This window comes from Anopheles darlingi, chromosome 3, assembly GCF_943734745.1.
Source record: "Anopheles darlingi chromosome 3, idAnoDarlMG_H_01, whole genome shotgun sequence".
NCBI lineage: Eukaryota > Metazoa > Arthropoda > Insecta > Diptera > Culicidae > Anopheles > Anopheles darlingi.
The window spans coordinates 16,836,199-16,859,240 of record NC_064875.1 but is presented as its reverse complement, the minus strand read 5'-3'; the positions used below and the strand labels follow the sequence as shown (position 1 = coordinate 16,859,240).

The following is a 23,042-nucleotide window of genomic DNA, read 5'->3' as shown; positions in this document are numbered from 1 at the left end:
TTTTCACCGAGCGCCCCAATATCGCGACCATCATCTGCAGAAGACCCACCGGACAAATCTCCTCCTCCGGAACCGGAAAACCAGCGTTCATTTGAACGCTCGCTGAGCTTGAGCTTGAGATGCACAATAGAACCAACGAACTGGTGCATCTGTTTCAGTCACATTCCAAGACCGGTGACGCTACGCTGAAACATTTGCTCCAGAAGTGCGCGCTCTAGTAGTAGTAGCTCCCTCCCTTGGCTGCACTCGAACGTTGCGCGCGCGTGAAAAGCGCCAAGGAACGGTTCGAGGTTCGAGCGAGAATGGTTTATCATTTCATCGCTTCCCCGGCATCTCATTCCTTGTAGCATATTTTCCATCACCTCTCTACTGCCACCCGAAAAGCATCGCCGCCGATTATCTCCCTGCTTGCTTGTAACGATTGCGGGCCTCCATTTTTTTTTTTAATAAATTTCACTTCGCTCTGCAAAATCTGCCGCTGACATTTAATATGCACCAATAATTTATCGGATTTCATACTTCTTCTGGTGCTGGCTGGCCTGCTGGCAAGCACCGGTGTCGACGTGCATCCGATTCGGGAGCCGCGGAGGGATTGGGAAATGTTCTGCAAGAAAAATTACCCTGCAGCAAGCCATAGCAAGCCCTTTCCGGGAAAAAGAGGAGCCACTTTCCAACAAGTGTACGGGGTGATGGGGGTCCGGAAGAAACGCAAGAGAACTGGCCCGCGTAACGAATGGATGGGAATTCATTTGAAATCTTTCTGCCATCATCATGGCCCCACCACTTTGGGGATCGAGAAAGGAAATTTTCTTTTTCTTCAAATGCAAAGGACGCCGCATTTTCGGAAGTGACGGGATCCGGGACAATCGAGTTCTAAAAGCCCCCTTCTGCACGGAGCTACGCTAATGCGCCAAAGGGGTAATAGGTATTGGAAATCGTGACTCATTGGCGTGACATTTGGCGTCGAGCGAAGCAGACATGCCGATCTATGTTGATCGATGTAGCTTCAGTTAGACGATTTGATGAAAAACAGAAAATAGGCCAGAGCGATATAAACATACGTTTATTAAACGTTTGTTTCCTCATTAGCTAGACACTTTCCACATATCTTTGATAGTAGCAACACAACCGTAAAAACTAAACCACAAACTTCATTTACTGAACCAATGCATCGAATATTGTCCATCCAACCAGCGCCACTAACCTCGAGTGTAAACCACCAAAAAAGCAGCGTTAATTAGAGCTACATTTGGGGAAAACAGCTTACAATAGCTGTTACAATAGGAACAATAGCTGATTTCATTGCGGCATTTTGATGCTGTTTTGAACCAGGGAAACGTGAAGCATTTCCACATGACCACATGGCGACTCTGGACGTATTTCACTTTAATTTTCATGCAAGATGTGATATCAGAGCGGTGTAACAAGCTGAAAAATCCCAGTTATACATTCATAAATTGAGGCTGGAAATTCTGTAAATTTTTATTTTTCATCAGTGAAGACAATTTTTTTAAAATGTCTTGTTGATTGATTAACAAATGAAAATCAATGCTTCACAAAGTAAAAAATAACATATAAAAGTTTCATAATGCACAAACCACATTTAAAATCCAATATTTAGACATTTTAAGCAGTATCTTCTTGGGTAGCAGCGTTTGCTACGTGAAGTGAACAAACTTAGCTACAAACCTACTACTTCAGTCAATCATTATTTGATGTATTCTTACGAGCTTAAATTATTATTTCTTATCATTCTAAGTGAAAATGTTTCTAGCAAGTACAACACTACTTGAAAGTATCGGATAGGGACAAACGCTTATATGAAGTAACTACAACTTCACAAACTTTCCTATCATTTACATCAAGCAACTCCTTCACTCGCTTTGTCACGCCGTATGTTATCACCTCGATTAGCATATACGCTTGGTGAAAGTTCATATCGCGGAGAAGACGGGCATTATTCTGAAGGGGAACGGGTATAATTTCCCGAGTCTCCAAAGCGTTTGGGAAAATTAAAATAATTTTTAACTCCTTTCACTTATGCCCACGGACCCCGATCCTCGAGCCATTCGGTCAGACGCGAACATCGACCAGGAGAACTTTTCCGGTTCCCACATTTGTTAGCCAGAGCCACACACACACACACACACGACGACCTAAGCTAATGTTATTCCTGGCACATGATTCGAATTAAATCCTGTAAAACCCTCCGCAACATTCGGCTCATTGAAAAGCCGAAGCGCATAATTTATGTCCATCGTTTGAGGGTTCCGTTTTTTTTGAGGGTCCCGTTTTTCCCACCCACTCCCACCCAAAAACCGGTTTCGAAACTTTCTAGCCTTTTTATTTACCTTTTTCCTTTCCGACCCACCGAAAAATCCCGGCCCTCCCGGCCGATTGAGGAAAAAGGACCTCACCATTTCCAGGACCATTCCGGGCTGCTTAAAACCTTAATTTCAGCCAAATGTCCGCGGCACGGCGTGGCTACCACTCATACATTTCAATGTGTGTCGGTGCCTCGCAGGACCGGTTAGTCCTCGGTTGGAGTGGGACCATTTTCACCATTTGAAATGAGAAAAAAAAGAGGACACGATGTTTTAGTGCGGCTTGTGCGGGAAAGTACAATCTATCTCCGAAGCGGGAAGCCAGTTCCAGCCGTCGCGCTGACAAAAATCTCCTTCCCCCGTTCGAGCGATCTCGTGTGTGTGTCGGTGAGGGAATGTAGACCAGAAGTGTCTTCTGGTGGTGGCCTCCCAGCCCCTAGAATGTGGCGTTTTGTTAGTTCTGCGGTCCATCGTCGCCGGCGAGTCAGCAGCAGCCACTTGGACTTCACACGCCGGTAATCCGGATCCTCGGACGAGAACATGATGGAACATTCAACACACGCACACACACACACACACACACACACACACACACATGCGGCGGCCATCCCCGAGCACTGGAAAAGGCCCGACAGCAATTTAGGATGTTCTGCTGCTTGAGCAGAAGGTGCGGAACAAGGGGCTGCGAGCTGAGCTGAGGAGTGAGATGAACATTGAAAAACTTTGGCTCTGACTCCTGCCGCTCACCGCAGCGGCGACCGCACACCGTAACGCTGCTCCTGTCACTCCGCTCATGTTCTGTGATGCCTCCCGGGGGGGGGGGGGGGGGGGGGGGGGGGGGGAGGGGTTGGCCGGGTTGTTCGGGGTCCGGTCCGGTCCGGCCAGCTAGATTCTCGGTAGAGCTGCTAACAAGCTTGCTGCTTGCGGCGGCCTCCTTGCCAACGACCTTCTCGCTCTGGCACACTCAGGTCTTATCGCCGACCGGCCAACCGGTCCAATCCAAAGTGAGGCCCTTCCGGATGGGAGTGTGACGGGGTGACGTTCGCTTTGCAGTGGTGTGATTAGTGTGTGAGAGAGTGTGGGGAGGTGTACTATCATTGCGACGGCCACTACCTAGCAACGGCCACCAAGTGGTTCTTAATATCGTAAAATCTAACTTTAGCACAGCCGACAGTGAGTGAGGGACCAGATTTAGCAGCCGGCACACAGACACACACGCACACACTTCGAGACTCACAGGAAGTGTCAAACCTAACCGGACCCGGCCTTTACCCACTCGCCGTTGTTGGATTCGCCCACAGAAAGACAAACTTGTCGTCCACATCGTCCTCGGTGTCGCCATCGTCACAAGGCCATACACATCCGTCAGTCACATACACACACACACACACACACACACACGCACGCATGAGAAAAGTCCTCAACTTTCTGAACCGGATTGAGGTCGGCAAGAGGTCCCCGGGTGAGTTCGCAGGAAAACAAAAAGAAAAACAAAATCCTAACCACCAGAAATGCTTGAGAATCCAAGTGTGCTGCTTTGCCAAAAACGATATTGTCTCTAAAACGAGCCATTGCGTTAGATACTGACCATCCTACGTCCTACGTCGTCGTCGTCGTCGTCGTTGTCGTCGTCGGTGACTAGCCGCAGGCCGATAACGTTTGCGAACATCAAAGGTGCGTCTTTAGTAGACGCCAGCACAGACCGAGACTTCCGCAAACGACGCCATCATGTCTGCGATGATGACTAGACGATGGCGACACCAAACCTCAAACCCGGTGACATGCAGAACGATCTATTTCGGGGCCTACTCGGTTTGCATCTCCAACAAATGCCGGTGTGTCTCGAAAGGTTGTTAGTAGAGGACTTGTCGGTATGGCCACCAGGTATACTGTCATTCAAATGGTTCCCCAAATATGCTGTTCCCCCTTTTGGAGATAGCTCGATCTACTGACGGACTACTCTTCATGTTCCTGTTTATGTTGTGAAAAATTCATTAAAAACCAACTCCGGAACGAATTGAGAACGGTCGGTAGCCAGTTGCTTTTAGGGGAGCAAAACCAAAACCACAAATTCCCTATTGTGTGGTTTTTGGAGTATTAATTCAACAAACAACCCATCGACAACGAGAGGCAGAGCGACCTGATGCAAGTAACATGAAACCGATATCCTCGGCTAGAATTACACGCACGCAAACACACGGACACACGGACACACGGACACAAAGAGGGTTACAACTCCTGTCTGCAAAGCTCCGGAATCAATCAGGATTACTAACATCCAGTAGCAGGAGCGCATACAGAGAGAGGGGGAACCCGGGAAATGAACCTTTTCCACGCCACTCAAACGGACTCCAAATCACATTCGGCGCAACAGGCTGCACTGATCGCATAATTCGACACCAGAGAGAGAGAGGCCCGCACGTTTCATCCCGTGATACGCGGGATTGCAAAGGCCTCAATTTAGTGCAATCCGTGTGTCGGATTTATACGCCCGGTTGAACCGTCCCGCAACTACCGACGGGGCTTCTTCTAAATAAAGAGCACCGTTCGCGCGCGATGGTCTGGCGCTAGATTTAGTTCCGTTCGGTAAATATTCGGTCGGCCCATACGCACTCCTGCTGCACTGAATCCGGTGATATCCTCGACCCTGCACACCATGCTCTGCAGCTCGTGTTTCCGGTGGTGACGTTCTAGCCAGCGAACGATATGGCTGGCTGTGGTACGGTTTCGATTTGCAGTTCCGTCTGCGCATTACCTCGTGCCCCCCCGGGGTACAAACCACCACTAATCATGCCAAAGTGCAGCGTGCTCAGGTACGTCCCATAGGTCACATAGTGGAGCGGAAGTCATTAAAAAATGGAACGCGCGAGACCGCACACAATAGGTGCATAGGTCGGCTTCCAAACACTACTACTAGTTGGTACTTCAAATGCGCCACCACAAGCGAGGGGCACTTCATCGAGGGTGTTATTGGGATACGATTTCTACTCGAAACCGGTTGATGAGCTAACCTCAGCTTTTGCTCCTTACGCACGTGGTGGTTAACAAACGGGAATCAAATGTTTGTCTGCCTATAATGGTCCATTTGAATTTGGAGAAAAACACCTCACCTCTAATGGACACCCAGAAGTGGACCATCAATAGCGCGGGACCATCGGTGTGCCCCTCTTATCCAAAGCCCACTGGTCCAATCGAGCCGTTCACTGACCGCAAAACCAAATTTGCGAGCTAAAGCCTGGTCTCTGTGCTACGTATTTATTGAATAGGACGCACACTCTGTACGCTCGCACACGCAGAGGTCAGATGGAGCAGCGGATGGAGCGTTCTCGCGTGAACTTCCGGATGGCAAAGTGCCACCATCCATATCACACACTCCACACGCACGCACGCACACACGCGTCGCGAACGGACTGAACTGAGTCTCTGTTTTATTTATCAACAAATAACAAACAATTTCCCAGACACACACACACACATAAACTGGGTCGTTCCCGGCTTCGGCGGGTCCTGATCTCTGGGCGAAACGGCCATGGCCATAATTACGCACCCGGATATGCCTGGCGTGTGGTAAGTAGGGGTGAGGGAGCCGCAAGCGGAGTAGTTTATGTTTGCAAGTGAATGCATTAAATGCCACGAAAGTGGCACCAAATTGACCCGCCATTTAATGCGCTCTCTCGCTCTCTCTGGAGGGATCAAATGTCGGAGGGGAGCTTTGCGCGGTTGCCGCACGTCGATTCCCACGATGAATGCTTTGCTAGAGCAATGAGCCGTAGCTGTGAGTGAATTTGCGGAATTTGTATTTCGAATGCTGCGTGTATCGACAACTGATAACGTGTATTGAAAACATACTTTATGCACTTCTGTGGAGCAGGACTTTCGCAATTGAATATCGAACAAAAGATATCCTTGAAAGGTGATTCCAAGTGGCGCGCCCATCGCTTTGCTCCAATCGATCAACTCAAATACCTTCTCTGTAATCGTTACATTTTTTATTGTTCCAGTTCCTCACATAAACGTTCAACAGGGGGAATAACAACAGCCGCACAAAACGCCCCTCAACGCACTAATGGCGCCAACAAGTGCTGGTGCCATGGAGTGCTGGTGGTGCGCTTTCCGTACAGTGCACTCGTGCGTGCATTTGCACGTGTTCACGTCATGCACCTGGGAATGGGAAATTGATTTAATTAAACAAAATGGCAATTATGTATGCGCTCACATCGAGCTGCCTAATGTCGTACCCGGGCTCAGAACCGCCTGATAGCTAACGATGTGCCAATAGCCGTGGCCACACGGGGCGAAAACTCTAGCGCAAACGAAAAAATTAATGCCAAAACATTTACGCTTGCCGTTTACATGCTGTCAAACGATTATAGGTCCGTGGAGCGTAAAACCTAGAGTAAAAGCTGTTTGCAAACGGAAGGGCTCGCAATATGTTCTATTTGTGGTTTACATTGATAGATAGTGATCATTGCTAGTGTGTTCAATCCTTTTCTTCCACAAAACGATTTTAATTTCCTCAACCCGGCCACGTAAACATATCGAAGCGTAAACGATTTGGCATTAATTTGTAAATTTGCGCGCAAATTTTCGCTCCGTGTGGCAACGGCTAATGAACGAGTGTTACCACGTAATTGGTAAACTCATTGTTCCGTTTTGGGTTTCCTTTCGTTTTTTTTTCTATAATGGGTCGGGAAAGTGAGCTGCTCGTGGCGCATGGTGCTGGCTATTCTGCAGCTCACTGATCAATAACCGCGCACCGATGTTGCTGTAGTTGAACATCCCAAACGACATCAATGAACATGAGTTTACCAAGCGTCGCTGCCATAGGATCAAGCTATATAGAAGAACTCTTCAGAAAGGATTTCAAGGGGGATTTTTTGTTAGCGTAAAACAATTTCTTCATAAGCAGTATATCTTCATTAATAGTAGTATTTATAGTAGTTCGCGTGCGAACCATGTGCCACGACCGTTGGAATCTCGTAATTCAGTTTTTAAAATATCTTGAATAGTTTTTAAAGCCAACAACTTTCTTGCTCTTTTCAACTCAAACCCTGAAGCGGGCAGCATAAACGAAACAAAAACGTCACGGGGAACGTCACCAAAAAAATAAACAAACGGTTCGATAACAAAACGAGGCCGGTTAAAAAACCCAAAAAATGGCCTTAAATCTACGTAAAATAAGCCGCTCTGCCTTCCAGGTGCAACATGTTGCGAAAAGTAAGTTCCATCCTACTCGAAATCGGCATTCCACTCATCGCCGCACGTGGTTTTTTTCAGAACATTTTTCCCTCTCATCGCGCGTATCAACAAAGGCGAGCGAGCTGTTCTCGGAGGAGCAAAACCGGCAACGCGACCGGGTTGGCCGCATCGAGAAGATCGAAGTCCGGTACCTTGGACTGCCACAGGATACGACGCTCGTGATGAACCGAGAACTCTCCACACCATACGATTGTGCCAGACGTAAGGCAACCGCTACAGAAACCCTCCGGCACGTATCACTAATCACTTTCTGTGTTACATCTTTTGCAGACATCGGTGAAAAGTATTGCCGGCAATCGGCACTAGCCCTGCTGGATAATAAAACACCCTGGGATATGCGACGACCGTTGCGTGATTCCTGCACGCTGCAGCTACTTAACTTCACCTCGCCGGAGCCACACATCGCCAACAAAGTGTTCTGGAGGTCGTGCTCCTTCCTGCTCGGCGCAGTCCTGCAAAGCAGCTTCAAACCAACCGCCGGATTACACCTTCACAGTTTCCCTACACCAAACAGTGAGTTTCTGAGACCTTTGGTAACATCGGGAACGGTTGATTTCTATAATCTTTTCGATTCTTCTTCTCGACAGTAAAATCTGGCAGCTTCGTGCATGACATCGTGCTAGCTCAAGAGCACTGGAGCCCTACCGTACCGGAGCTACGTGCCCTTTCGATCGAAATGATTAAACTCTCGCAAAAAGATCTTCCAATCGAGCGCCTCGATGTGGACAGTGAACTGGCGGTCGAAATGTTCCACAATAATCCCTTCAAGCGCGAACAGATACCGAGTGTGGCGAGCAAGAACAATGGCCAGATCACGGTGTACCGTGTCGGTGATCACGTCGACATCAGCAAGGGACCGATGATGGGTTCGACGGGACTCCTCGGTCGATGCACGATCTCGGCTGCTCATCCGATCAAAGAAGCAAACGAAGATGGTAAATATTTCTACCGGATGCAGGGTGTAGCGTTACCGTCGGCCCTGCGCATTCATCATTTTGCGTATGCCATCCTGGAAAACCGCTCCCGGAAGTTGGTAAGTGGAATGGTATGCTTTGTAAAACATTTGAGCTTGGATAATTGAATCTTGTACCCATTATTTTCGTCTAGAACTCTGCCAAGCTGCCTAATGAACCATTCGAGGATGCTGTTGCGGAGCAAGTGGCGTAATCCTATATGAGCACTTAGTGTATCAATAGTATAATAAACTTTGTATAAGTTCTTCAAAGTATCATCCTTCTCTTTACAATTAATTTCGTTACATTACTTTATTTCAATCTGTTGAATACATGCCAAAATAAGGACTATGCTAGATAATTAATCGCAAATCTTGATCAGAAGCTTTGTTACAGTCACCAATATCGGAAACAAATCATCGTATTTTCAGCAGGTTTCAAACAGCAATATTTCAGAAAAATATACTAAAATGAGTTTTTTTGGCCTTAAACTTAGTGTTAAAAGAGCCGTCATCGAATATTAACAGCCACTTCCTTTGCGATAATATAGGGAAAACCGGTACAAGTCAATGAAACGATGCATCTGCATCACATGAACTTCCCCAATACCTTCGTCCCCAGCCAAACCCTTCCTGACACGTAATCTTTATTACGAACAGTTCACACAAAAGCGAGCAACGATGTGAACAACGCAGCAAAGCAAACGATTATAATCCTCTTTGGACTGCACACCTGCAGGGTTTGACCCCGGCCGATATACGCAACATAAAAGGAGCATAACAAAATGCATGCCTAAGCGGCATACACCCCTTGTATGCCAGGTATTCTTCCATCCTCCTTCGTTGTACGCTCCGTTGTTACCACATGCTGTGCCGACGCATGATTCAATCCTTGCTTTATGGATTCTCCTTCGTCGATTCTATTATGGCAACCGTTCGTTCCGTCGTTCTCAGCTTCGAGTTATCAACCGAACCGGAGCACCGATCAGTTGTGCTGGCACGGCCAGACCGAACGGGCACATTTTAATCTGTTCCTCCCTAGTTCGTTTGTCCCATTTAGTTAGCTGTGTCGTTTCTAGGATAATCCAAAGTGTTCGTTTTGAGTGTTGCACAATGAAATACTCGCTGTTAGTGCTAGGTTGCCTGTTGGCAAGTGGTAAGTAATCCCAACTTTACATCAATTGTAGCACTAGTGAAAAGCATTATTTATCATAAATTTGCTACAAACTGGCTTCCTGGTTGGAAGTGTTAGTTGTTTGCGAAGCAAATCTGCCGCTCAGTGGCCGTTCACTATCAGCCAGCTGTGGTTGACCCTTGATGACCGCATGATCTTCTAACGATCACACTAACAAGCCGTAACTGCGGCTGAAAAGAGCCGGCTTTATGTACGAGGCGTCGTAAATGGCGTCGTTCATTACTCGGCCGTTTTGAGAATGGCTGGGAATGCAATGGCGTTCGCTCGAACAGGCCCTTCAGGATGGCAAAAGGATTCCATGTGGCAACCTTACTGTTCATGATTTTTGAACCTGATCGGCGACCAATACTAATAATTGTTCCATTATTCTTCCTCTCTACCTGGTCAGTATTTGGCACAAATCCACCAAAATGGCCTGACGTGTACTCAGTGAGCGGCGTGCTTAACATACCGTACGCCGAGATCAACGAACCGTTCTACGCCTGGTACGATAAAGCAAATGGCCGCTCGCGTATCGACTACTATGGTGGCATGGTGAAAACGTATCAGCTGGCCAAGCAGGGTTCGTTCGGCGCTAGCCTCAAGCTCGCTCCGGTTACGACGCAAAGCCAGACGAACAAAGAAACGTGCCTGCAGGTCAACGGATCGGCCGATAATGCTATCGCAGTACAGAGCATCCTGCCGTATGCGAAGGACTTCAAACTGATCGGTAAGTCTTTTGGCCCTTTGGACGCTCCGTTCACTTCACGCTTACTTATCACCGCGTTCTACTTACGCGCACAATAACAACGAAAACAGGATCGGAGGACTGTAGCGGTTATCAGTGCGACCAGTTTACGCTGATTGAGAGCATTGGCCAGAAGCGCAATGAGTACAACCTCTGGGTGCGGTACGTGAAATCGCCAAAGTATCCGGCCTCCCGGATGCCCATTCCGGTTCGGTATGAGATGAAGGGATACAACACGCTGCTAGGATCGCACTATGATCATTACTATATCGATTACGAGTCATACGATCACCAGGACATTCCGGAGGATGTGTTTGAGGTTAAGTTGAGTAAGTAGCCAGCCAGCGCTATCTTCCTACCTCGCCTTTACCAGGACACTCTAACACGCTGCGATTGTCGTTGCAGCTGATCCATGCGTTAGTTTCCCCGGTCCGGGTAATGGTCATTACGCCACCTTCAATCCGATGCAGGAATTTGTGCATCCACGCTCGGAGGAACATCTGCACGATGAGTTCAGCCGGTTCAAGGGCAAACACCAGAAGACGTACGCCAGCGATCGGGAACACGAGCACCGCCTTAACGTATTCCGCCAGAACCTTCGCTTCATTCATTCGCACAACCGTGCCAACCGGGGTTTCACGGTGGCCGTCAACCATCTGGCCGATCGGACGGAAGATGAGATGAAATCGCTGCGTGGTTTCCGCTCGTCCAACGTCTACAACGGTGGCCAAGCGTTCCCGTACAAACCGGCCGCACACATGGACGATCTGCCGGATAGCTGGGATTGGCGCATTAGCGGTGCCGTGACACCGGTTAAGGATCAGTCCGTATGCGGTTCCTGTTGGTCTTTTGGTACGATCGGTCATATCGAGGGTGCGTACTTCCGCAAGACGCAGAAACTGGTCCGTTTCTCGCAGCAAGCGCTGGTCGATTGCTCGTGGGGTTACGGTAACAATGGGTGTGATGGTGGAGAAGACTTCCGGGCCTACCAGTGGATCATGCAGGTCGGTGGCGTACCGATGGAGGATGAGTACGAGTACCTGGGCCAGGATGGTTACTGTCGGGTGGAGAATGTAACGCTGTACGCACCGATTACCGGCTGGGTGAATGTGACGTCCGGTGATCCGGATGCGTTTAAGGTGGCTCTGTTCAAGCACGGCCCACTCTCGATTGCCATCGATGCGGGTCACAAATCGTTCAGCTTCTACTCGAACGGTGTGTATTACGAGCCGGAGTGTAAGAATAAGTTGGATGAGCTGGACCACGCCGTACTGGCCGTGGGTTACGGAAAGCTGAACGGTGAGGATTATTGGCTGATCAAGAACTCGTGGTCCAACTACTGGGGTAACGATGGTTACGCACTGATGGCAGTTAAGGACAACAATTGTGGCCTCACTACTGATGCCACGTATGTGTTGATGTAACTGGTCAACATTGGCCACCTAAGCACTCCTTCTTATGAAAGGTTTAAGAGTATGAATTTATATAAAAAATAAAAACAAACCCAAGTTTAAAACGTATCCTTGTTTGGTTCAAGATCATTCTTCATTAGTCTGGCTTCCCTTACCTGTATTTACCAAGTTCAAACACACGCTAGACATACATCATCTTTTAAACGACCTTTATTCCACGATGAAAACGAATCGCCAGATGGATGGATTCCCTAGTAAACGACTAGACGCTTCATTCCTGCGATTGTTCCCTTCCTTCCTCCTATTGCGCTATTCCTTCCCCTTCTTCCTTTGGCAACGAGTCAGTATTTTATTGTTAAACTATCACAGCCGAACCGGATTGCTGATAACGCAAACGGATACACTAGAGAGAGAGACAGAGAAAAACCCACTGTAGACATTACGGAAGCGAACCAGCCACTGACTGATTGTGTTCGTCCCGCACCATCTGGAGTGGGCTTGGGTGGCACAAATGAATTCACCTTCCTTAACACTCGCTTATCGCTACACTCCAACCAATCCAAAAGGCTAACGCTAACACTATGCTACTGTACAGTAAAGGATGGGCAGGGGCCCTTACGAGTGGTGTCGCCCCACTACCGGAGCTAACCAACGATGCCATCGTTAGTGCGCTCAGGTTGAGCTCACTCGTAATCCGATGGCTCTGGGTACGGACCAACGTCACCAATCGCTCGGCTTCCTGTGCACAAATTTGTGTCTGCAGCTTGCTGGGACCCTTGACGAGCGTCTCCACGATCACATACAGATCGTTCTCGAACGTTAGCTGTCCGCTTAACCGACACTCGACCGTCTGCAATAACGCCTCGAGTGAGCGGAGGATCGACTTGAGCGTAAGATAATCGGTCCAGTCTCCCTTCAGCGCGTACAACCCTCGGTCAATCTGCTTGCGCGAATAGACGATCCGGAGCGCAGTTCCACAGACGGGACAGCAGGCACCGGGCGGCAGGACGGGACTGCAGTTCTGGGATTTGCGCTTCGGACACTTGATCGAGGAACATTTGGCCTCGAGCGTTGGACTAATCAGACCCACCTCCTGGCATGGCCCATTATAGTCGACCGTCGAGTAGTCACTCCATGCGTCACACTCGCTCCGGTAGGTGATCCCGTTGACACCGCAAACCTGGTTTCTGCGCCTTGACGTTTCGCAGTGTTTTCGGTATTTTTCCTGGTACGCATAGGTGGCACCTTGGAGGACAAGGGCACACAGGGTTGCATGGTAGCCCAGATTAGTGTCCCGTACATCGGTGATCGTGGAACAGTTGGTGGCCGTCAGGTTAACTAAAAGAACAGAAAGAAGAAGGTTCATAAATGACCCTCTGACAGAGGACCTTGTAGGATCTTCGGGCTGCGATACTTACCACAACGATACTGTGGACATGGTTTGTGCATCCCGGACAAACAGACATTCCAATCCGGCAGACACACACTCAGCGGACCGCAATCCACCTGATCGCACGGATTCTTGGCTCTACACGGTCCAAACGCGATGTCACCCTCCGGTACACCAGCACACTTGGCGACGCAAGCCGACGGATAGGTGTTCCCATTACGCCCACAGACCGGCACATAATGCGGCGGACAGTTGCATGGCAGACTGGTAAAAGCCCGGTCCACCGTCAGACCCGGCACATGGCACTGTTTCTTCGTGCAGGTGATCTCTTCCGCGAAGCAACTGCAAACATTACACTCGACGTAGAAGTGCGACAGATGCGCGAACCGCTTACCGGCCAATGCGCACGATTCGTAGCTAATGCACGGTAACGGTTGACACTTTTCAATCCGTCCCGAGGCACCACAACGGCACACCTTCAGACATCCTTTCTGGTTCACCGATACCGGAATGCGGACGAATGTACCGACCGGTACGAGATAAGAGGACGCCTCACCGAGTGCACACCCGTTCACGCACCGGTAACCGTACGTCCCGTCCCGGTTAGCCACACAGACTTGCGTGACGTTACAGGGGTTCCCCCGGCACGGTGACACCAGCGTTGTCGCTTCCACACCAGGATCCCTCGCGGAACCCACCGCGAAACCACCACCGAGTATGGTCGGTTGGAAGCGACCCATCGAGATGCAGGGTGCGGAACCATTTTGCGGTGCCAGCTGCTGACAGAGTGAGGCCACCGTGTAGCCCTCGGGCATCCGCTGCCAGTCGACACAGTTCTTTAGCACCTCGTAGCAATCCTGCCGGCAGATGTGGTTCGTGTGGTGCGCCTTGGTGCACGGTTTGATCTGGAGTGTGCAGGCAATCGATTGCCAGATTTCGTACGAACACTCGGTCTGGTTGCGCATCGGTAGCTGCACGCCGAGGAAGGGTACGTAACCCTGCTCACGCCACTGCTGCACATCCGTCCGGGCTGCCATATCCGACTGCGGGCGACAGCTGCGGAACAGCTCCGTTGGCCGATTGTTGAAGTTGCTGCAGAACGATAGCCCATCGCAGCCCAGCTCGCACGGTTCATCCACTGCAATGCAAATGGTCGTTCTGTGATCAGTAGAAAGGTCTTTTTCTAGCAAGTCGCTTCAATGAATGCGCGAATCTTTAAATCTAACTAAACTGAAACAACATGAAATCAAACATCAACCATGAACAACACACAAAATTGTAATTCTTGCAGGTAGAACTATAGATGGAAGGAGACTTGGACAACATGAACATGGAAAACAATTCTACACGAACAGGTACATAAACACGTTAACAGAAGACGCTAGTGCACATAACCTCACAACCTTGTAGCAGTCTCGCTTGTTTGTGCAACAGCAAACCACGATTTCAGGCATGCAAAAGGAATATCAATGCAAGGCGATCAAGGTGGCACTTGATATGCGCCACACCGTCCACAGAGTAGGCCTGGATAATTCTGAACGGGGACGAACACTGGACACCGGCACTTTGGCATGCACTCGCTACTTCTCGCAATTGAAATAAAACACAATTTGGTGGATGGTTTGTCATGCATTAATGTATTATTGCCAACACACACACACGCACGCACAGATAAAGCTCAAACGCTCGAAAGGAAGAACCGACCGAAAACGAGAAAACATAACAGCCGCGGTTTGCGCACATGCGGATTTGGTTGTGGCCATTGCAACATTTTCTTCAGTGACCAACGAGTGCACTACAGCGGGCGAGCTCTAGTGTAGTATCGCGACCCGACACGTCACACACCTTACCTTCGTCGATGCACTGGCGCAGTTCGTGCTCCTCCGGGGCCGTCAGGCACTCCTGCTCAAAGTCCACCAGATTCGTGGTCCACTCGTTGGCGTAGGTAGTGGAGCAGAGTCGCCGGCAGCGGGTTGATTCCGCCCGCAGGCAGCAATGCTGCTTGGCCGAATCCATCCCAATCTGATTGATGCGTGACACTTCGTTCGAGTTGAGCTGCTGATGATGGCCACCACCACCACCACCACCGGCACCGGTCACCGACCGTTGTCGGTCCGCCTCTAGGAAGCAACGCCAGAGTGGTTCGGTTGGCATCAGCGCTCCGCAACCACCGCGGTGCTCCAGGAGATCGATCATCTCTTCCACCGTGTAGGGATCGGTATCCGATCCACCGACCGTTAGCGTCTCGTGGCACACCCTCCTGCACTGTGGTTCCGGTGAGCTGTCGCAACACGGGACATCTGTGAGAAAAGGAGAAGATATAGGCCGCTGTCCATTATGGCACCCCAAAAGAGAAAGCAAGAAACGGAGCGAGACTTACATCGTTTCAGGTTCCGGTTGAAGGTCACATCGATGAATCCCTTGATGCACTGCATCACGTTGCTGTTGTTACTGCGGCATGCCGTCAGCACCTGTTCCCGCATTGCCCGCGAAGGGGTCTGATGACGCCGGAACACCTCACCGCAAGCCTGCAAACACTCGGCCGTACGTGCGCTACTGCAGCACCGATGACCGTCCTCCTGCCGCTTCAGACACCCGTACAGGCTCTGCTCGTCACTCGGCCGACAACCGGGCCGCAGCTCGTCCTGCGATGACCCCGTCGCGCACACGTTCTGACACCTGATGGACATCGCTAGCGGGCAACAGATACGGCCGGGCCATCCGGCCCCTCGCTGCACACCCGCCATCGTCTCGTTCATGCAGTGCCAGAAGGCGAGCTGCTGCTTCGGACAGTAGAGCCGCACGTCCACCAGTTTGGCCTCCCGGGAGCTCGGATCCGCCGCAATCCGTGCCAGTGACAGCTGTCAAGAAAGTAGAAGGGAAAATAGATGGAGAGCAGCGCGCATTCAATTAGTGCGATTGTCCATTTTCCATCGCCCGAAGTGGGGAAACCAGAGTATAAAGGCAAAGCAATTAGTCTTCTCCTGCGCAGTGCTGCGAGCCCTGTACACTAAGGATGGAGTTCCAGTGGATTGGTCGACTTATACTACATAGTGTCACTCTAGCAGTGACTTCGCAAGGAGATCCTCTGCATTCGCTTCCACGACTAAGCTCAGTGAAACAGTTCTGTAATGCCATCTCTCTTGGAGGCGATCTTCGGATATTACCGGCAACCTGCGTCAGCCATCTTGCCGGAACACCTAACCTAACCACCAGAGTGCATTGTTCGATCGACAAGTCCATTATACACCCGGAATACGTCTTCCTGAGCAATAACATCGCAGTGGTACGTCTACAATGTCCCTTGAATGCCCTAGGACCCTCGATAAGCATTCGCAACGTCACCGAAGGGAATCTGTTGACGCTGATGGCAATGGATACTCAGCAACAGCAGGTTACAACACCTGTACAAGTAGCATCTTGCACCGTTTGTCAGCACGAGTACGAAGTGTTTGACTGTGACCGTCAGCTTTGTTTACGGCTTGTCGGAAAATATCGTTCCCAGCTACGGAATCTTGATGTAAGTTATGCAGAGGATCAGAGAAAAGGAGATCCCATCAACGTCATACTCATTTTTCGTTCTTTCTAGGGTCTTTCCGGTGGCGCACTGTACACCAACGGTGGCCATCTAGCAGGAATGCTATCGTACGGGTTTACAGAAGCACATCTGGTGGCAGAACGTCTGGCGTTTCATGAGCCTTTCATACGACATTCCATTGAGGCTCTCGGTCTCGGTAGTGAGGATTTTGAAATAAAAAGGCTCCGATCCGAGCGGGGCACCTAGTGTCACTTAGTATTCTGTTGATTGCACATTATACTGGCTAACCAACCTGACAATACTTTATGGTAATCCTCCTAGACGTTTGACTCTCGACTTCGGCAAACCTGTACCCCGGTCAGCAAAGGCTAACTACCAGCAGCGGTCAACTTTATTGTTGCAACATTTTATGTCATCTACACTTCCCACACCGGTGAGCGCGCGTTCCCGCGAACCCGAGGTTAATACCGTATTGTAGTCATAAACTTTAACAGCTCCATCCGCAGTCGCCCCTTCTGTTCGAGTTCGGCATAGAGCGAGTTCTGGAGTCGGTGCCGCAAATGCCACCGCCAGCTTTCGAGCAGGTTGCGCTGTCTCTCGTACGTGCGACTAACAAGTCCCTCAATCTGGAACGATGACAAACACACCGTAATCGTAAACCGTGAACCGTGTTGGTCTGTCTGTTGAACGTGAAGCCCACGCCAACCTATCACCAGAGCACCTGTTGGAGGCAATCAGGATAAAGCACGACGGTTCCTGGTTCCGCTGGGCATGGTAGCACCCGACGAATCCCCAGTACATGGCAAACACGACAGGTTCCCGCGTCTACGCCTTCTTTTTGCACCGCCAACAGGCTGTACGAGGCGACAAAGTTGCGCACCGTCCGTGTAAGATCGGACCGATGGTTGCCATCTTCAGGGGCTGCACCACTGACCACCATCATTACCGATGGCACACGATGCCGGCACGCTGGTTCCCGTAGGCTGGCCAGCTTCCGACGCAAACGGACCCGCTCTTGGTGCGTAGCTCTTGGCCGGACATCACCGTAAATCATCACTATTTGGTGCTTACGGTAATGGCGAACACACTCTGCTTCGCCAACGAACGCCGTCGGGGACAGTTTTATGGCCCAACAGAGGGGCAGTGTCCGATTGCCGGTCCCATCGGTACGTCGTATCGCCACAAACTCCTCACCGGCCACACCGGTGCTGTCGGTGATCGCAACCACGAGGACCACGAGCAGCAGCAGCACCTGGAGGACGATCACCTGAACGATAATGGTCGATGGTTGGCCGGACATATCTCCTCTTCGTCCTCGGCGGGCGAACCTGTTGCGATTACACGAGGTAAGGCACTGCACCGCGTACTGACCGGCGTGTGTGTGATCGAGGAAGAGCGACCAACGAGACGATCAGGTGACACTTAAGCAACTGACGGTGGTGGCGGTGCCCATGCAAGGGAGCAGAGGGTTTGATTGATTTATTGATTCGCCGATGGCAAACACAGTAATTGCACCGCAATAGCAACCGGACAGGAGGTACACGCTGCGTGAGCGACGCTTACTCAACCTTTGGTGACAACGATCAAGTGGCCGCAAGGTGGGGCCCGTAAGGTGCTCCATACCAGCAGCTCGTAATGCAGAACGATCGTACGCATAGACAGGTTGTGGCAGTAAACATTAAATGTAAAATAAGAAAAGGTAAAGCGCAAACAGACAAACAGCGCAGGATTTGCGCAGCTTTTGCGCTTGTCTAGCTGCAAGTGGTTTTGCATGTTTGTCGCTCAGCGCCACGGGGAATCGGATTCGATCGGTGCGTCGCAGCGCCGGTATGGGACCGGTGATTTTATCCGATGAGCTTCATAATGGTTTTCTCGTTATAAGTGACCAACAGGACAGGTCAGAAAAGCTTAGCTGTTGAACTGGTTAGCTCTCGAGATGAACATACTACGGTCAAATAGTAAAGTAGCTAAGAATGGAAACTAATAATTAAGAGATGAAGTTGTTTAATATTTGATACAATATGGAGAAAACATACAAACTTTTAAAAACGGAAAGGGAAAAGATGGAGGAACTGCATACTACGTGTTCAAATTATGTTCACTTTTAAAAGGAACTGGTAAAAACATGTTGAAAAAGAGATGATCATTGCATAAGGAATAGAAAAATAATAAACGCTTTTTTCGCTAGTTAACATAAACGATGGTCATGTTTTTTTTTTCAAATAAATACGATAATATTTTAGAAATTTGCATGTTATTTGCATAATTTGCATTAATGAAAAGAAAAATAACATTATACCACTATGATTGCCAACTTCGGATAATGATTTAAAAGTTTGTTTGTGACAAAAAGCAGTTAAAAAATGCTTAGTAAAGACAGAAAGCAAAAAGAAGATTCAAGATGCAACAAACTCGTAAATTGCATCTCGCAAATCGCAGTTCGGAAAGATCGCGCTTAACAACCCAAAATCCACATTCCGTCGCATCGATCTAATAAATTTCCCCGATCCAGCCACTAAAACTGTCATCACGAGGATTCACTCGCGTAAATTCCAACACCACGGTGCATCCAACCGGCAATGCTAAACCCTTTCCACCCTCCCCGTTCACAAGCAGCCGGTGCGCCCGGTGGTCATGGTCACAGCACCGGCACCACCAGTGGATTGACTGACTAATTGGATTCCACCAATACCACCGTTGTTGAGCGTTGCACCAAGGATCGACGAAGAAGTAGAAGAAGCAGAACCGATTCTGAACCATCCCGATGTGACCGGCGATACGGACCTTGGATCGTGCGTACGGCGTAATTAATTGGCCGGTTGTACCATTAAACCGTCATCGGGTCGAGGATCGAGTTTTCACATTCCCCAAGCGACATTAGCACCGCCGATGGGACCCAAAATGCAGCGAGGAGCCAGGACCGCTGCAATTGACGAAACGCTTGATGATTTTGTTAATGAATCAATTTTCGCCCGTGGACGATCGCTCGGCTGGCTCGGCTGACAAATTTATCGCCCTTCCTGTACCCGCTGGCCCGCTGGCGGAGAAAGTCGTCCGGCACCTTGGTGCTTCGACGGATTCGTGGTGGCATCCGTATCGCTGCTCGAAACGCTATCGTTAAATTTAGCATACATATTAATTACGCCGCCATGAGCGGGCGCGAGCGTCCGCGATCGAGCAGAGGCTCTGATTTCTCTGCTTCGCTCTGTCTCACTCCGTCAGACACTGTCAGAGCATCGTTGATCGCTTCCTTCGCTTCATCTCGGATCAACGGAGACATCGAAGCCATGTGAATGGGTGCGTGAGTCGCACGCAGCCGCCAAACCAGATTTGGATTAAAGAAGATTTGGAATTCCTCCTTCGTCGTATAACTGGATGATCCACAGCGTAGTATCGGATTTCCAGTTCCCGATCCGATCCGATTGCGACCCTTTGCCAGTTTAACAAATTATGAACCGAAGGCCATCGGAGGCGCTCCGCTCTTCGCAGCAGCTGTCAATTAAAATTCAAATGTTATTCAAAACAAACGATTCTTATCAGCCCAGGTCCCATTCCACGCATAAAAATCACATTATGAAGTGAAGCGAAGTCGACCGCCACCGATTCGAAGCAACCGAAATCGGGATCGGACGACGGATTTCCGACGACCTTAACCGAGAGTCGTCGTTGTGAACTGGACAAACGTTGGATCCCGTGCCGTGTGACAGTTCAGGCAGCCGTGTGTTCCGTCGCTCAGTTGGAATAGGCCCCTTGAGCGGCACTCTCGGCAGGCAGCGAAATATGCTTCATAATTTATTGCTGATCGTGTGATGGCGATAAGTGGGGAAGGTCACATATGGTGCGGTTAGCTGCATGAGAATCCGGCACTGAAGGGAATGCGAAATCAAACTGGAACAGGTTGTCCACCGAAGCAAGCACAGCGGAGGCCGGTTTGAGGCACACACAAACGGGCTAACGTGTAAGATATAAAGGGATTGCTTGCTAGCAAAACAGTTGTCTGGATGCTGAAACCGGCCTTGCAGGCTACTAAAGTCAGCACACTGACGCTCATCAATCTTGATTGCGCGTTGATCTTATCAAGCAGCTATCTTATCAAAACTTAGTTTTAATTAATCTCTGTGTTATTTTTGGCAAGTCCCTTTTTGGGTTGTTGACTCCCAATACTACTTCCCATTTTATTTTATGCCTTTCAACGGCATACCTTCGTTTATTGATGAAGTTCCAGCAGTTTGTTTTCCTTTGCCCAAAAACATTCCTTAAACATTATGTCTACTTTGCTCGGACCACCTACGGTTTTATCTAAAATACCATCGCAAAGCAGTAAACTCGTTGATCATCGTGCTGCTGCCGTAAATGCAAATCACATCCCACCCAAAAAAAAGTTATACTCAAACCGAACAATAGACCGCTATAAATTAGAGAAAGGCGTATTCACACCGCGCAGTCGCAGCGCTAGACACCTTTGTCAGCATCGTCGCATCACCTTCTTCTCCATCACAATAGATTGCATGGATTTGTCAAACGTAGCCACCAATTCCACCAAAAGCGTGAAGCATTCAAGTCCTCATCGCCAACACCTACAGGAAGCGCACGAAGATCAAGATAAGCGCGCAGAAGGGGTGACCAAACGCAGGAAGAGTTCCATTGCCGCGGTTGTCACGCCGTCCGGGTTGGCCGGGGACCAACCAAAACCAATGCACGACCTTAACACAGGATACACACACCCCAACGGACAGTTAACCGAAAATCGTACCAGCATAAATCATATTCATAACCCCTGGCGGCTGGCAGGCGCAAAGAGACACAGAGACAGAGCCGCAGATTCGTAGAATTCGGATGGCTGACAACCATTTTCTTTACGAATTTTTTTTTTCATATTTTGTTTTTCAATCCACGGTTCACTTTGATGGCTTTTGCATAGTTAGGATAAGCTATAAACGCGGCGCAATTCCGGCGCAGAAAACAAGCAGAAGCAGAAGCTCATTTGCATTGTGTCCCCGCCGTACGTTCGCGCGCGCCCCAAAAAAGGAACGATCGCACCCAGCATGTGTGTGTGTGCGGTTACGAGCACATGTTGTACGCCCATAGGAGGCAGGGATGGATTTTGAAAATTAATAAAATGACAGATGGTTATTTGCGATAATGACCCCTGGTGGCCCCAGCCATTATTCCGACAGTTTTGCCCCACGCCCAACCCCCGTCTCTCACTCTCTCTCTCTCTTCCTTTCCGATTGACGATCATCAACCGTGGGCCATCATGTTTTTAAGTAAGACATACGGCAGAGAACCCATCAGGCATCGGCTGCATCTGTCTGATCTGCGCAGAGCGAACGGTCGGTTCGGGGGCCCGTCCTGAGGACCACGCCAGCGCACAAGCGGAAGATAGGGACCAGGGGGAATCGGGATTTTGATTGATACAACGAATAACTTACATTCTCGCAGGCCGCCTTACACGATCCCTGAACCTCGGAGCAGCACGTGAAACCATCTGTGGACGAGACATAGAAAACATAAGCGAGAAATGAGAAAGAGGTTAAACACACGTTAGAGAGAGAGACAGAAGAGACGGGATCGGGGATCGGAAAGCGCTTAACAAGTCGAAAAGATAAAGCAACATGACAGCTCCTCAGATGGAAGATAATGAATTAAACGCGGCAGGAACAAGTCCGTCCCGCGCTTCTGCGCACCGGCTTCGGACCCAGCTTGGGGAAGCTGTCAGGCCCCATAGCTGCTCCCGAGGCATCGAGGCGAAGGCGTGGGTTGCACACACCGATCGTAAAGGTAAATCGCTGCACCCTGCTGTTGCTCTGTGGTCGATGCAACAACAGCAGCAGCAACAGATGCTGGTACCGGTGCTACGATGCAATTGTGCACCGACCCGGCGTGGTGCGTGCGCGATCTGACCCCCCCGCTGGTGAGCTGGCCGGGGGATATTTATTATGCAAATGCCCGACCCGGCCGTGCCCACGGATTGCCTCTGCTGCTGCTGCTGCTGCTGATGCCGTGCAGAATCAATTATGCGAGCATAAGCGAGGCAATGAGCACAATGTTTTGGGGCCGGCTCTATAGTAGACCTCATAATCCGCCGCCGCAGATCGTAGCCTTTTCTCACCTGATTGTAATTTAGATTGCGTGTGTCTGATCGCACACCGGGAGTCGGATCGCGCGCGTGTGTGTGTGTGGCTGGGTGCTGCATTGATGCCGAACCATGCCCATCGTGATACTCCGTCGAAACTTCAAATTCT

The 23,042-nt window shown here is 49.8% G+C and overlaps 6 protein-coding genes across 8 annotated transcripts in view; 3 read left to right on the top strand and 3 right to left on the bottom strand.

Annotated features, from left to right (window-relative positions):
* The window catches only part of LOC125953375 (pericentrin), a 465,615-nt gene that overhangs the window by 372,243 nt on the left and 70,330 nt on the right, over positions 1-23,042 (bottom strand). The window lies entirely within an intron of this gene.
* On the top strand, positions 7,418-8,836 carry LOC125953488 (39S ribosomal protein L39, mitochondrial). Its single transcript, XM_049683098.1, has 5 exons — positions 7,418-7,541; positions 7,602-7,784; positions 7,854-8,096; positions 8,171-8,616; positions 8,691-8,836. Exons 1-5 carry the CDS (start codon positions 7,481-7,483, stop codon positions 8,748-8,750), a joined length of 993 nt encoding a protein of 330 aa, XP_049539055.1. The 5' UTR covers positions 7,418-7,480; the 3' UTR covers positions 8,751-8,836.
* LOC125953436 (digestive cysteine proteinase 1) lies at positions 9,537-11,977 on the top strand. The gene is made up of 4 exons (XM_049683031.1): positions 9,537-9,691; positions 10,119-10,439; positions 10,529-10,786; positions 10,863-11,977. The coding sequence occupies exons 1-4, from the start codon at positions 9,649-9,651 to the stop codon at positions 11,879-11,881; spliced, it is 1,641 nt and encodes a 546-aa protein (XP_049538988.1). The 5' UTR covers positions 9,537-9,648; the 3' UTR covers positions 11,882-11,977.
* The window catches only part of LOC125953405 (reversion-inducing cysteine-rich protein with Kazal motifs), a 30,548-nt gene continuing 19,553 nt past the window's right edge, over positions 12,048-23,042 (bottom strand). For all 3 annotated transcript variants that reach the window (XM_049682964.1, XM_049682966.1, XM_049682967.1), the window contains 5 exons: positions 22,230-22,285; positions 15,640-16,120; positions 15,110-15,559; positions 13,288-14,397; positions 12,048-13,207 (listed from right to left, as the gene is read on the bottom strand). In XM_049682964.1, the coding sequence (XP_049538921.1) occupies positions 12,396-13,207; positions 13,288-14,397; positions 15,110-15,559; positions 15,640-16,120; positions 22,230-22,285 (2,909 nt within the window). In that variant the 3' untranslated portion in view covers positions 12,048-12,395. The remainder of the gene's footprint in view (positions 13,208-13,287; positions 14,398-15,109; positions 15,560-15,639; positions 16,121-22,229; positions 22,286-23,042) is intronic.
* Positions 16,261-17,043, top strand: LOC125953512 (uncharacterized). The gene is made up of 2 exons (XM_049683131.1): positions 16,261-16,779; positions 16,849-17,043. Exons 1-2 carry the CDS (start codon positions 16,276-16,278, stop codon positions 17,041-17,043), a joined length of 699 nt encoding a protein of 232 aa, XP_049539088.1. The 5' UTR covers positions 16,261-16,275.
* LOC125953510 (uncharacterized) lies at positions 17,139-18,740 on the bottom strand. The gene is made up of 2 exons (XM_049683129.1): positions 17,519-18,740; positions 17,139-17,423 (listed from the first exon to the last, which is right to left on the bottom strand). Exons 1-2 carry the CDS (start codon positions 18,095-18,097, stop codon positions 17,259-17,261), a joined length of 744 nt encoding a protein of 247 aa, XP_049539086.1. The 5' UTR covers positions 18,098-18,740; the 3' UTR covers positions 17,139-17,258.

What these genes read in the sequence shown, in the direction of transcription:
- LOC125953488 (XM_049683098.1), top strand. Translation starts at nt 7,481, where the DNA reads ATGGCCTTAAATCTACGTAAAATAAGCCGCTCTGCCTTCCAGGTGCAA. An exon ending in CAGTTTCCCTACACCAAACA is followed by an intron (nt 8,097 to 8,170) that starts GTGAGTTTCTGA and finishes TCTTCTCGACAG; the next exon opens with TAAAATCTGGCAGCTTCGTG. An exon ending in AAAACCGCTCCCGGAAGTTG is followed by an intron (nt 8,617 to 8,690) that starts GTAAGTGGAATG and finishes ATTTTCGTCTAG; the next exon opens with AACTCTGCCAAGCTGCCTAA.
- LOC125953436 (XM_049683031.1), top strand. Translation starts at nt 9,649, where the DNA reads ATGAAATACTCGCTGTTAGTGCTAGGTTGCCTGTTGGCAAGTG. An exon ending in AGGTTGCCTGTTGGCAAGTG is followed by an intron (nt 9,692 to 10,118) that starts GTAAGTAATCCC and finishes CTACCTGGTCAG; the next exon opens with TATTTGGCACAAATCCACCA. An exon ending in TGTGTTTGAGGTTAAGTTGA is followed by an intron (nt 10,787 to 10,862) that starts GTAAGTAGCCAG and finishes TTGTCGTTGCAG; the next exon opens with CTGATCCATGCGTTAGTTTC.
- LOC125953512 (XM_049683131.1), top strand. Translation starts at nt 16,276, where the DNA reads ATGGAGTTCCAGTGGATTGGTCGACTTATACTACATAGTGTCACTCTA. An exon ending in CCCAGCTACGGAATCTTGAT is followed by an intron (nt 16,780 to 16,848) that starts GTAAGTTATGCA and finishes CGTTCTTTCTAG; the next exon opens with GGTCTTTCCGGTGGCGCACT.
- LOC125953510 (XM_049683129.1), bottom strand. Translation starts at nt 18,097, where the DNA reads ATGTCCGGCCAACCATCGACCATTATCGTTCAGGTGATCGTCCTCCAG. An exon ending in ATCCTGATTGCCTCCAACAG is followed by an intron (nt 17,424 to 17,518) that starts GTGCTCTGGTGA and finishes TCATCGTTCCAG; the next exon opens with ATTGAGGGACTTGTTAGTCG.